At 47.4% G+C, this 12277-nt stretch overlaps 1 protein-coding gene across 1 annotated transcript in view; it reads left to right on the forward strand.

Annotated features, from left to right (window-relative positions):
• Positions 1 to 7549: 7549 nt before the first annotated feature.
• LOC104082032 (microtubule-associated protein tau-like) overlaps positions 7550 to 12277 on the forward strand; it is a gene marked incomplete at its 3' end in the record, with an annotated part of 26630 nt that continues 21902 nt past the window's right edge. The window contains exons 1-4 of the mRNA XM_009584984.1: positions 7550 to 7622; positions 9020 to 9106; positions 10514 to 10600; positions 12236 to 12259. Coding sequence (XP_009583279.1) covers positions 7550 to 7622; positions 9020 to 9106; positions 10514 to 10600; positions 12236 to 12259 — 271 coding nt within the window. The remainder of the gene's footprint in view (positions 7623 to 9019; positions 9107 to 10513; positions 10601 to 12235; positions 12260 to 12277) is intronic.

Consider the following 12277-nt stretch of genomic DNA (forward strand, 5'->3'; position numbering starts at 1 on the left):
TATGAACTCAAACCCATCGCACGTCTGCATGGAAGGTGTCCTGCCCCCAGGGAAAGGTGTGAAAAGTTCCAGGCCCCCAAGGAGTCACTTGAACTTCCTTGAATAATAAGGAAGAAGTGTGGGGAAAAAAAAAGAAGAAAGATGCATTTTTGAGACTATTTCTTTTGCAACTCCCTCCTATTGTTCTAAGAGACATTTGTCTCTCTTTGAACCTGAAGGAAGTTTTTCTAGGCTCTTGACTAGATAACTTGAAACTCCATGCAGTTTCTCACTCACTACATATTAGGCAGTGCCTGCGATTAATGAGATCACCGTCCATATTCCTTCCTCTGTCAGCTTCTCGGAAAAACAGTGCTTGGAAAAGTACCCAAAGGAGATGAAAAGGAAGTTGCTTATGAATTATGAACGGCCTTTCAGGCTGATGGTATTTCACGGGGCTGTCATTCAATTTTAATTAAGTAATTCAGATGGAATGATGCCTTTTTTAAAACCCTGTTTGTGTTTGATCACCTTTCAGAAGTAACACTTAGATAGCTCATGTTTGTTGAATTTTCATTTTCAAGTAACAAGAGTGGGTGCTTACTGCCCTTACTCATTAAATAACGGAGAAGGAAGACACTGCTGTGGCTGAGCACAAGACACAATAGCCAAGAGGCTTTACTCTGCCCGTGTCTGGAAATTAGCTGGGTGATTGCTTGGACATTTTGTGGCTGGTGTGAAAGATGGAGCTGCTCGGTTGGACCCACTGATGAGTACAGAGTGTGCAAATCCAGCCAGTATCTCTCAAAGCATTGCACTCACCTTCTCCTGAAATTTCTCTTTCCTCTGTTTTCTTACCAGTGTGTGGCTAGTAACCCCCCGCACCCAGCCGCAAACAGATCTGCCAACGCCTAGTTTATTTTGGGATTTGTGTGTATGTAAATTGAGATGTTAGTTCCCAGACTCGTGATCCCTGGAGCTGCGCAGTTTGAATTGCTGCAGATAAAGACTCTACCTCTTCCTCTATGGTCAGGGATAATCCCGTGGCCGTTCAGAAACGGCGGCTGTTGGATTGTGTCCTGTTGATCCTTAGGCTGCGGTTGTAGCCCTGCGTGTTGCTGGGCCCACGGGTGAGTGGGGTGCAGCTGCTGACCCACTTCCCTTGGATGGGCATCGTGGGAGCACTCATCTCCTGGCACCAGAAGGGTTGCGGGGATGCGTTTTCGTGCTCCTTTGTGACAGTGCTAATGATGTCGTCTGGCACACATTACGCAAGGCCGAGCGCCACCGAAGCACAGCTGTGTGGTCCTCGGCATCTGCTTTTTTCCCCCTCTGCTGCTGGGCCACTCTCAATAGGGTACGTTGTTTTCAGCTCTGGTTTTATTTACCTTTCATTGCGAAGAAACCTTTTGCCAAGGGATTAAGACTTCGGGCTGCCCGACTTAATTTGGGATCTAAATCTTCCCAGGCGGAGAGTGCTGGAGGCTTTGTGCGTGGTTTGCTGGTGGTTAGCCTGAGCGGCAGCAGAATGAGGGCTCTGCTGTGTCTTTGTGCTGGTGGTGATGTGTCCTGACTGCGCTCCAGAAAGATGTCCGGGGTGCCTGTTCGCTGGCTGTGCAGGAATTGCTGCTGCAGACTGGGCATGAGGGTGTGTGACACCATGTGTCCTCGTCGTCTGCAGCGCAGAGGGGTCACCAGGCAGGAGAAACATGCTGCTTTACAGGAGAAGTTTCTTTCCAACACCTAGGGCTGGTTTATGCCCTATAAACAGGGCTTAAATGTGTTTTAGCTGGGAACTTCTCATGTATTTCGTTCATTTATTGATTTAATTCTCTTTTTTAATCCTGGTTTTCTCCTTCCCTCTTTATGAAATAGTATTTGTAGCCGTTGTTACAGTTCCTCTTGGAGGAACGATGCAGCAGTTGTTTTGTTTGGACCGGTTTTCACGTGTGTGGGTTGTGCTGGGCGGGAGGTTGCCATGAATTGAGCAGTTGGCTTTACTCTAACAGTGCCACCCCAGCTGTGCTCTAGTAGATTTTACTTCTGCTGTCAGACCAGACGAAGCCATTTTGTTGATGCCTTCAAGCCTAACAAGCTATTTAGAAAATAAATTTGCAGGATGGGCAGCAGAGGAAGAGCAGTGCTTTCATTTATGGCTTAGTTCTCCTGGGCATGAATGCAGGATGGTGTCAGGGATGTGGCTCTGGTGTCTCGACTCATGATCAGTGCATCTTGCAAATGAAGCAAAATCAGGCTGGCTGCGGGCTGGCACGGAGACCCATGTGGGTGTTGGACAAAAGGCGGTGTGTGGTTTTGCAGGCAGTGTGGGAACCATCACATAAAGCTGATAGGCTTTACTGTCAGGCCTCTGCAACCTCCTGTGAGAGGAGTGATGTTGCTTTCAGTATCCTTGCCAAACTCCACAAAGAAAATTATTTTTTTTTCCTCTTTAAATGTCTTGTGAACCTTGAGCTGACTAATAGCTTTCACTTCCTGACCTAAACTTCAGTGCTGTCGATGGCTGTTAAAGGTTTGCATCATTTCACTTAAGGCTTTTCCTTACTGGATATGTGGTTCTGCATGCTGTGGGCTTGTTGGGGTGTAAATTGCTATTTTGGCTTTTAGCCCCTAACATTTTTTACAACACAGACCTGCAGGGACTGTTCTGGGGCCTGGTTCACCCATGAAATGCTGTGCAAATGCTATGAGAGTTGCTCCTGGTTACCGCAGTGTTGAGCTTAGCTGGCCGAGTCGTGGAGAAGTGCATCCAGAGTCGCCCGGTGGCCTGAATGCCATGGGCCACCCTGCGCTCCCTCTGCTCCGCCAATGGATCCACGCACACCTCCAGCCGATGGATCCACGCACACCTCCAGCCCACCCTGGTTACAGCAAACTGGAATATCTGCTCCCTCTGCAGGTTACACTGGTCTGAGGGTGGGGATGGCAGTATTCAACTCTCAACCAGTTGGAGGCTTGGAGGCCACTGTTTGTAGTCCTTTATCATTGGGAAAGCATCCCCAAGCCTGGGAGTGAAATACACTGTATGCCAGCCGGCATCTCATCTTAACACCGATGCAAATGGCAAAGCAATTGCATTTGGTGGCAGGAGATGGCTGGGCTGTCATCAGTTAAACTTGCCTCTCGGACAAACTAGGTTTATGCTCGGGGCCCTAACTAGGTTGCAAGGCAAACACCAGAGGTACTAGTGGGCTGAGTCTGCACTGTCAGAAATCAGCCTGTTTCTCCTGCTCCTGGCAATAAAAACTTTGCCCCCCTACTTGCCTCCTTGTGTGCCTTGTTGCACAGCTCAAAATGACTGCTCAATACGCCTCTTCTCTCGAAAGGCGGGCTGTGGGTTTGAAAAATGTGAGGCTTGGAGGAACTGTTAATTATGGGATAGGCTGTTGCTTTTCAGATAGTGTCCCTGGTTAACAAGAATAGTTCTGCTGGAAGTGGATAAGATTCTTAGGAGGGTTTGTGCTTTATCTGTCAAGCAGAGGGTGCTGCTGAAGTTTATCTCTGCGCAGCTATCCTTGCTGTAATTACTCATTACTGAACCATTGCTTCAAGGTGGGGCTGGTTTTACAGTTTTTGAGAACATTTTTTCCCCTTAATGTTATGTTTTCCCCAAGAGGGATTTCCCCTTCCCCCACTTGAAAAACGAATAGGATTATCATTATAGACTTTTTTCAAAATTCAAAGTAGTTTTTCAAATGCACAATTTTTAGACCATCTTTGTTTAAAAAGTCTAATCTAAAATATGCAGTTTTAATAAGGTTTAAGTTCTCTTTAGTCATATGAATTTATTACCTGAGTGAAAACCTGAAGCAAAGCTGAGACTTTCCCAAGTAGAATAAGAAGGGGTTTGCATATAGGCAATTCAGTTTTGCTTCTTGGTTTTGACTGGACAGATCTGTCCCAAAACCGTGTGCATCATCAGTACGGTTTTGACTGAGCAATGCTTTTAGCTGACATCTACAATGGATGAAAAAGAAAGAGGGAGAGAATGAAGTTCAGCATCCATCGGAGAGGCATAAAATGTCTTTATAGATGACATTCCTGGTGAATAGGACTGTATGATTATATGGCCTGTGTATTTCAAATTCTGCTGGGAGAGCTTTGCAGTTTAGAGATAATGGTGGTGGTGGCTCACTCGTACTTACCTATTGAATTGCTTTGTGTGCTTAATGTTATTTGCTTATCTGGTGCTGATGAAATTTCATCAGCCCTATTGTAATGAGTTTAAATCTCAGCTGTGCCAGGCCTTGGAGGGCAAGCTGTAGGAAATGCTTCCCGAGCTGCACGGGAGGGGCAGCGCTTGTGAGAAAGGCATCTGTTGAGTGGGCATTTCTTCAGCTAAAAGCAGGATGCTGTGGGAACCATGTGGGAGCTGGATCCCCCTCCCTGCCCCTTGGCTCATGCCAGTTTGAGGAGTTTTTGTTCTTCTCCACCACTGACTGCTGCACACAGTGGCTCAGGCGCAGAGTGACTCTGCTCCTCTGCCTGTTGTGCTGCAGACACGGTGGGAGAACATAGTGCTTCATCTGCTGGGAGATGCTTCTGCTCTCCATAGCAAACTGTGCATCGGCCCCCAAAATCACCGTGTCCAAATAGATGAGCGTCCAGGGTGTTTCGTAAGCTGCAGCCAGGTTTCGGGTGCTCTCAGGGTCCCATTGAGTGTTTTTTTCATGGATCTTTGTGGCTTTTGGTGGTGCTTTTTTCTCTTTTGTCTCTGAAAAATTAATGGCTATATCCTCCTGAGCTCGCCTCCAGTCCTTTAGCTCTGAGATGGCTGAATCCTGCCATGCATGGAGCTCACTGGGAACAGGGGCTGTCTCTGCCCGGCTGTAAGCATCACAGCATTAAAGGCCTTCTTGCACAGCTCAGATAGATAGCAAGATCGTCAGCTTTGCTGCAAAACACCCGGCTGTTTCTTTGTGCTGAAAAGCCCCAGCCCTGGCGGATCAGTGGGAAGCGGGGCGACAGTCAGCCCTGTGACCAGGCGGTCTCACGCGCCCGCCAGCAGATCCACCGGCCTTTGCTGAATCATGGCTCACTGCTGCTGTGCCAGGGTTGCATAGATGCTAAATGCTCTATTCAGAGGAAAAGTGGAAGATCTTTGGCTGTGTCAGATGCTGTCCATGGAGCCAGCAGATGAGCCTGCAGCGGGGTATGCGTCTCAAGCTAGGAGTCCTCTCTGGATGGTGTCCCAGGAAATTCTTGTCTAGAGACAAGAAAGGACTAAATGTATCTTTCCAGAGAGATTGGGGGAGACACTAGTTGCTCTTCTCCAAAAAACAGGTGGGAGGAAGAGAGAAAAGGAGGCAGAGTAAGGAAACAGTAAGCCTCAATTAAATCCAGCACAGCAGATTTGTGAGTGGTTTGCCTCTGGGTCTGCAGTTGGGAAGCAAAGATGTTAATATCTGTAGATGTTTAGTGAACTGAGCTGGGCTGGGAGGACTGTTAGGGACCACCAGTTGTGAGTGGAGTAGGAACTGCTTCTCCCATCCATGTTTTCCTACCAACAGACAAGGCAGTGCATGGGGAAAACTGTACCCAGTGTCGTGTGTGCATTTGGGGCAGAGAGATCACTCTTCTGTACATGCACACACACACACGAGCAGCACATTTGTGTGTCATTTTACACTCATATTCATGCCCAAGTTGCATTTGTGCCCTGTACACTAGGTTAACATTATATTTTATTATTTCAGTGCTAAGCAGACCTGTAAATAATATCAAGTGGCAGCCAGATGAGACCAGGATATAATCAATATGATCCTTTGAGCTCTGAGAGGAGGGCAGCCATATGTCCAAATAATTAGGGCTCACCATTTTTGGGGAAAAAATTAGGTACTTAATTCTTTCCTATTTTATACCCCTATTTTTATGGGTGATTTCCTTTCAGGACAAGTTCTTGAACTTAATTGGTACAGTTCTGTCAAATGGCTTTGTAGCTGTCTAAGGCAGAAATTAAATTGCATAGTCATCTTGCTAGGGCTTAAAAAAAGCTGGGTGAGAGATCTGGTTACTAGCATTGGAGTTTCTCTTGCGTAGTTCCATATATCCAGTTAATTTATTGCCAGCAAACAAAACCACATGAGTTTGCTTCCTTGCTGCTGGTAACCTGAGCTTCATTGCTGAATTCGTTCGCTCCTGACGGTCATGGAAAACGTGCGATTACACTAATAGCTGGTTATTAATCACTGCCAATGGCTTAATTATATCAGCTATTAGGAAGTCAACTAAAAGCAATGTCTGTCCAACCAGCATGGAGAATAAGGAAAAACACAGTCCCGGCTTCACAGAAGCAGATAATGTTTGTTGGCGACTTAATTTCCTTTTGCAAATAAATGCACGTTAGAAAAATAACCCTGAATTTTAGCACCTTTCTACTTCCACTCCAGTGTCCAGACCTATTTACTGTGCCTCGCTCTGTACCATGGTGTTGGCTTTCTGAGCACTGCAAGAAGAATTCAGGGTTAAACAGCCGTTGTGCTGTCCTCTCAGACCCACAGCCAAGCAAGACCCTCTTCTCTAAGAGTGCCTGGTCCAAATCCATCTCTGGAGAGTCCTGCTTTACCCCTGTATGTCACTTTTGGATTCCTTGTAAGATGATCAATGTGGTGTTATAGCTGTGTATCCCTCCTGAGTGTATCTACAGGGGTGGAAGGCATCCCTTCCTGCAGCAGCGTCACACCTTGCCAGCAGACACTTCTGTTGAGTGACTGATTAAACTGGCAAATGCAGAGTTTGGAGCGTGCAGCAGAAGTACGTCTGCACTAAGCGTGCTGCTCCTGGTGATCACCTGGGACAAAACAGTGGCCGAGCAGTGTCCTGTGTGTACCAGGATGGTCATTTTGCTTGGGACATCTTAAATACCTGAGGAATTTTGATGTTGCAGCTGGGCAGAAGTTGCCATCCATCCTTATTGTGATGGATGCAGTGACTGGCACATGCTTTTCCTTGTGCAGGAATAATTAGAACTTCTCTTTGTTCACAAGGAACATTTGCTCCTTTAAATGTCTTTTATGCAAAATCCGTGTTTTCCTTTTGGCTCATGCCCCTAGGTGAATTTTTTCTGTCTTGAGTGTGGATTGCTGTGACCTCCTGTGCTGAGAGCTTGGTGCAGCTCTGCTGAAGAGTGGTCTGGCTGGGGCAGCCCTGGTTTGGCATGTTAGCACTCCCTTCCCGCTGTCCTCCTCCACTTGATGACTGCGGACAAAACACGCTCCTGGTGAATTTGGAGGCACTAATGTTAGATGCTCTGGGGAGTATTTCAGCACTGGTGTGAAACCTAGTAGGTAACATGTATCTTGAGCTGTGACCTTCCCTGAGCACAATGGTGTGATTTCAGGGCTCATCAAGAAAAGGGAACAAAGTAGATATCTTCTTACAGTGGCTGAAAAGGTGGTTGGCTGTTGTTGGCTGATTGCTTGAATAGGATGTTTAATGCTCCTGGAAACTGGCCGACAAACCAAAGTTGGACTCCAGATGAAGGCATGTTGTGTCAGGTTTTGCCTGATGGGTGTTTGTTTTTACTCTCCTCTTCAGGTAACTTTGCTGAGAGATGGCGGAGCAGCGTCAGGACATCACTATGATGGAGGATCACGTAGCTGGCCAGGAGAAGCACATCCCATCAGGTGAGCACCTCCAGGAGGAGATGGTGTAAAGGACCTGCCTTGCCCACTGCTGAGAGAATGACCGAAGTGGGGAGAGCAGGGCCAGCGTGTGAGGGGTGTGAGGGGTCCTTGGGGACGGCCAGGAGGAGGTGGTATGTGTGTCTGGTACGTTACCGTGGATCAGCCGGCTGCAGCCAGTGGACAGTGGGTAGCCCATAAGATGCTCTGATGTTTGTAGTCGTAGGAGAATGCTGCTGTTTGATATCATTGCCCAGCAAGAGCAGAACAACCCCCAGTATCCAGGCTAATGATGATCTTAATGCTGCAGCTTTGCAAATGTGTGTTTCTGTATTCACTCCTTAGTTCGCTATTAAAATACAGCACTGCTTTTATTTGGAGACACAGCTCAAGGATGCTGCTTGCTGCCTGCTTTTCTCACCTGCACAGGGAAATGGGGAGAACTGAACAGAGAGCTCTGAGAGCAGGGGCCATGCAAGAATCTTTTGCCCCATATGTCAGATCTGCATTTCTCAAGATGCCTTTCCTTTCTCATTCCACAATGCTCCACAACTGAGCTTGGAAACCCACGTAACGTCAGCAAACCTGGTGGGACTCACTCCCGGCTATGCTCTGTATAAACATCATCTGAATTTTCTTTTCTTGAGGTGCTTTGGACACAGTTTACACCAGATAAATGGATTGCCTCTGTCCTGGAGAGAATCCATAGCATCCATTCATCCCGGGTTCTGTAACGCATTTCAGTCTGATAGCTCCTCTCAGCTTGTAGCCTCAGCTTCGCACATCATAGGTTCCCAGGGATTTTGCTTATGCTAGTTTGAATCTTCTTTTCCAAGTCGTTTTCTCCAGTTCTCGTTATTTTATTTGCCCAGACTCCTTGCAGAGAGGAAACTTGTGCCTCTTGCCCTGCTCTTCCAAAAGATGACTTTCGCAACCAAGTCTTTGCACAGCACATTATGTGCTACACCAAGCCCTTTACAAAGACTTGCTGGTTTGCCATGATTAGAATTAACGCATCATGGAGGCGTTCAGCAGCCTGCTCTGGGAGGGAGGCTAATGGCTCCAGAAATGGCAGAGAGGACAACAGTGACTCAGAAATTGTACATCTTTTCTGCTTACGTTGCTAAGATCTTCTTTCCTGCTTGTACCATGCTTTGCTGTTTCTAGCTGTCCAGTTCACTGGGCTTTTCTTTTGCTGATGGGTTTCCGCTTGTTCCTTTTGGTGATGACACTGGTGCTTTTGGTTGGCATTTTCACGCTTTGCTTGCTTATTAGTTCAGGTGTTTTATACTCTCCAATTACAGTTTCTTACTGCTGTGGATTTGGGCAATCAGAGTTCGTAATGCACAGGCCATAATTCATAGCCAAGGACTTGTTCTAAGTATTTGAATGTTTTCCAGGCTATCCCCTTCAGATACCAGTCGATGATGGATCGGATGAGCCTGTTTCTGAAACATCTGAAGCTAAGAGCACCCCAACTACGGAAGGTGGGAGCTCTTTGACTTACTGCTTTGAAACCATGATGGATGGGGTCGTGGTAAACCTTGCCAAAAGACTTGCAATGCCGTGTTCTGGTGGGGTTTCTCAGGAGGAGTGTCTGCACTCTTGGACAAATGCTCTTCATTAGTCTCATCACAAGTGATGTTTGCCACTTTGCAGAACGAGATAATGAGCTTTAAAGGTGGAGAGTGGGTTGGAAGGCAAGAGAAGGTGAAGCGTTTATAGTTCAGGAAGTTGCTTGTGTTTTGTTTCCTGAAGACTTTTTACACAGTGACTGCCAGGTCCTGTTAGCTCAACGCAGCTGGGAGCAATCCCATGTTGTGCGTTCCCAGGGCCAGAGGTTTGCATCATTGTGCTCCCCCAAGATACTGACAGCACGTCCTGGTTGCTGTGTTCCCTTTCAGAGTTAGCTGTACCTCTTAGCAGTTTTTTTGCCCCCTCTGTATTTACATGTTCATTAGTACAGCATGATTCATGCTGGAATGATGAGGTGGGCAGAGTCTATACATAAAACAAAAATTTGTGCTGATGTAAAGGTCATATTGGTAGGACGCGGGGCATGTCTGTGCTGCTCCAGAGTGTTATCTGAATGCCATGTTTATAGAAAGAATCTAATTCCAAAGTGGTCTGGAGACTTTTTCACCGTTTTAATTAACTGCACTTTTTCTGTTCCTTTGGCTGCTTTAATCCCAAGTATCTGCCTCTTGGAAACTTCAGGTAAAGGCATTAGTTTGCAAAATTTATCTAAAAGAAAGGTGGACAAAGATGCTGACCAGTTCCAGCCCTGTCCCGCTGGCGGTGTGGGCTGACTGATCGTCTGTGAAGCGGCTCTGTTCCTGTGTATGTGGCTCAAGAAATCAGTGTGTAAAACCTGGCTGGTGCAGAAGGGGATATTGTCCCTCTTTTCAGTTGGATTGGGGCTGTCATGACGAGCAGACGTCCCTCTGGTAGATGGAGCCAGGTATCTGTCTGTCTCGGAGCTGCCCAGAGTGCGACACGGTCGCAGTGCTCGGGTGGTTTATGAAGGTATCTGATGGGAGCTGTTCTTTCCTGCTCCAGACCAGTGATATCCCCATGCAGATAGCATTGCCGTGCATGCAGATCAGGCACCAGTGGCTGTCTTTAGCTGTGCATTTTCAGACAGTGTTTATGGTAAAGCCTTCAGCTGCATAAGGAGTATGCTGGAGATGTGTAGTTTGTGTGGCAGAGGGGACAGCTGATGGTGTCCCTGCGATACTGGCTTTGCTATGTCATGCTTGGTTGTCTCCCTCCACAAGCACTGGCTCAAGGGAGGGAGTCGGGTGCTTTTCTGAGCAAAAAGTTCTTCAGGCATGTCCTGGCCTCCACAGGGTTTTGCCACTCAACGGCTATGTGAAAGCTGCATTGTTTTTCAGATGCCACAGCACCTTTAGTGGAGGAAGGAGACCACGAGGATCAGGGTGGTGTCGAACAGCACGGGGAGATCCCAGAAGGAACCACAGGTGAGGGAGCCCAAGGTGCAGTTTCATCTCTTGATGCAGACAGAGCAGAGAGCTGGACTGGTTAGTGCTTAAAAATAACACTGCAAAACCTCTCGCAGGCATGCTTTGCTCCTGATGCGTGCTTCTTTCTTCTCCATGGCCTGCAGAAATAATTCCTAGCTTACAATTGTCCTCTTGCCTTCCCCATCCTAGGGAAAACTCGCAGCCTTTTCTTTTCTCTTTCTCAGCTCCACATCTGACAATCTTTCTATCTGGTATCTCTGTGGTGGCTTCACCTCCCATCTCCAGGCTAAGCGCTTACCTGCAGATCCCAGTCATCTCTGCCCCTCTGCCAGCAGCCCTGCTTTGCTGGCGAGGCGAGGCGGTCACCGCAGGACCTTGCTGCTTGTCTCACTGGTGCTCTCGCTCAGCCTAGCCCATGCAGTTGTCTTTGAAGCGGCAGGTGAAAACCAGGCCACTGCAGCAGTTCTGTGGCTGCCGGCGCGTTTTAAGGATAATGCAGAGGAAGTGAAGTGGCTAATTCAGACTGAATGCTTTCTGGGGAATCACTTCACCTGGGGCCTGGTTTTCCAGGGAGAAATGCGGGTCTTTCAGAGTAAGAAGGGAGTGAGCTGCAGCAGTGCTGTGTGTGTACAAGAGGGCAGGAGCTCCTGGAAGAGTCAGGTCTGTATGTGAAAAATGAGTACGTGTCCCCTGTGCGTTAGCCACTGGCTTTTCCTGGAAGCATCAGGCAGGACCTGAGAAAGGTAGTGGGTGGAAATGGGCTTCTGCCAATGCCTGAACACTGAAACAAGCCCACAGTGCACTCCTTCAGGGAGCCAAATTGTCTATCCTGCATCCAGTCCCCAGGCTGCCGGTGGAGCCCTGGGCTGAAACGCAGAGCGGCTCGCCTACTAGCAAGGATGCGCAGTCTCTGGTTCAAGATCTGACTGTACCAGGGAGCCAGGAATAAGCTGTGTGTCCTGAACTCTTTGGAAAAAAATGGGGAAAACAGAGAAAGTCCTAGTTTGACTGTAGAACTGTGACATACAAATATGATTGATTAAGCTGGTTTGAAAGTAGTCATATAATAAATTGAAAAAATTCTGGTAGGGACAAACCATCACTGCTGTGAAGAAAATTGTGCTTCTCTAATGTAGCAGTATTCCTGAAGTATCAGATTTATATCAGACTCGTATTTACTGGTGTCAAAATAGCTATGGCAGAGTTCATTACAGTAAGCTAGGTAGTAGACACCAAGAAGGTGGGGCTCAGGTAAGAGTTAGACATTCATGTGAGTGCTGCTGGCAACGTAAATGCTAGGTGGGGGTAGAAGAGGGGATATAAATCCACAAGTTTCCCTGCTCCTTAACAGCCTGTTTTCTGCACCTCTGCCTGAAGGAGCTTGTACTAACCTGCCACCCAGGATGTACAAGTTGGAGAAACACTCCTCCAGTCTGGTACAGCAGAGGCTGAATAGATCTACCTAGATCCATTGTCGGTGTGGGTTTATTGCCTTTCTGATACTGCCCTGCTCATAATACAGCGCTGACGGGCAGAATCATCAGGGAGGTAAATAAATTCTCCAGACACACATTTAAACTTAAGTCTTGTTTTGATCGTGTTTTTCCCCTTCTTTCTCTGAATGGGGACCAGCTGAAGAGGCAGGTGTAGGAGCCACTCCCCACCTGGAGGACC

This window comes from Fulmarus glacialis, unplaced genomic scaffold (assembly GCF_000690835.1).
Source record: "Fulmarus glacialis isolate BGI_N327 unplaced genomic scaffold, ASM69083v1 scaffold10929, whole genome shotgun sequence".
In the NCBI taxonomy this organism is placed as follows: Eukaryota; Metazoa; Chordata; class Aves; order Procellariiformes; family Procellariidae; genus Fulmarus; species Fulmarus glacialis.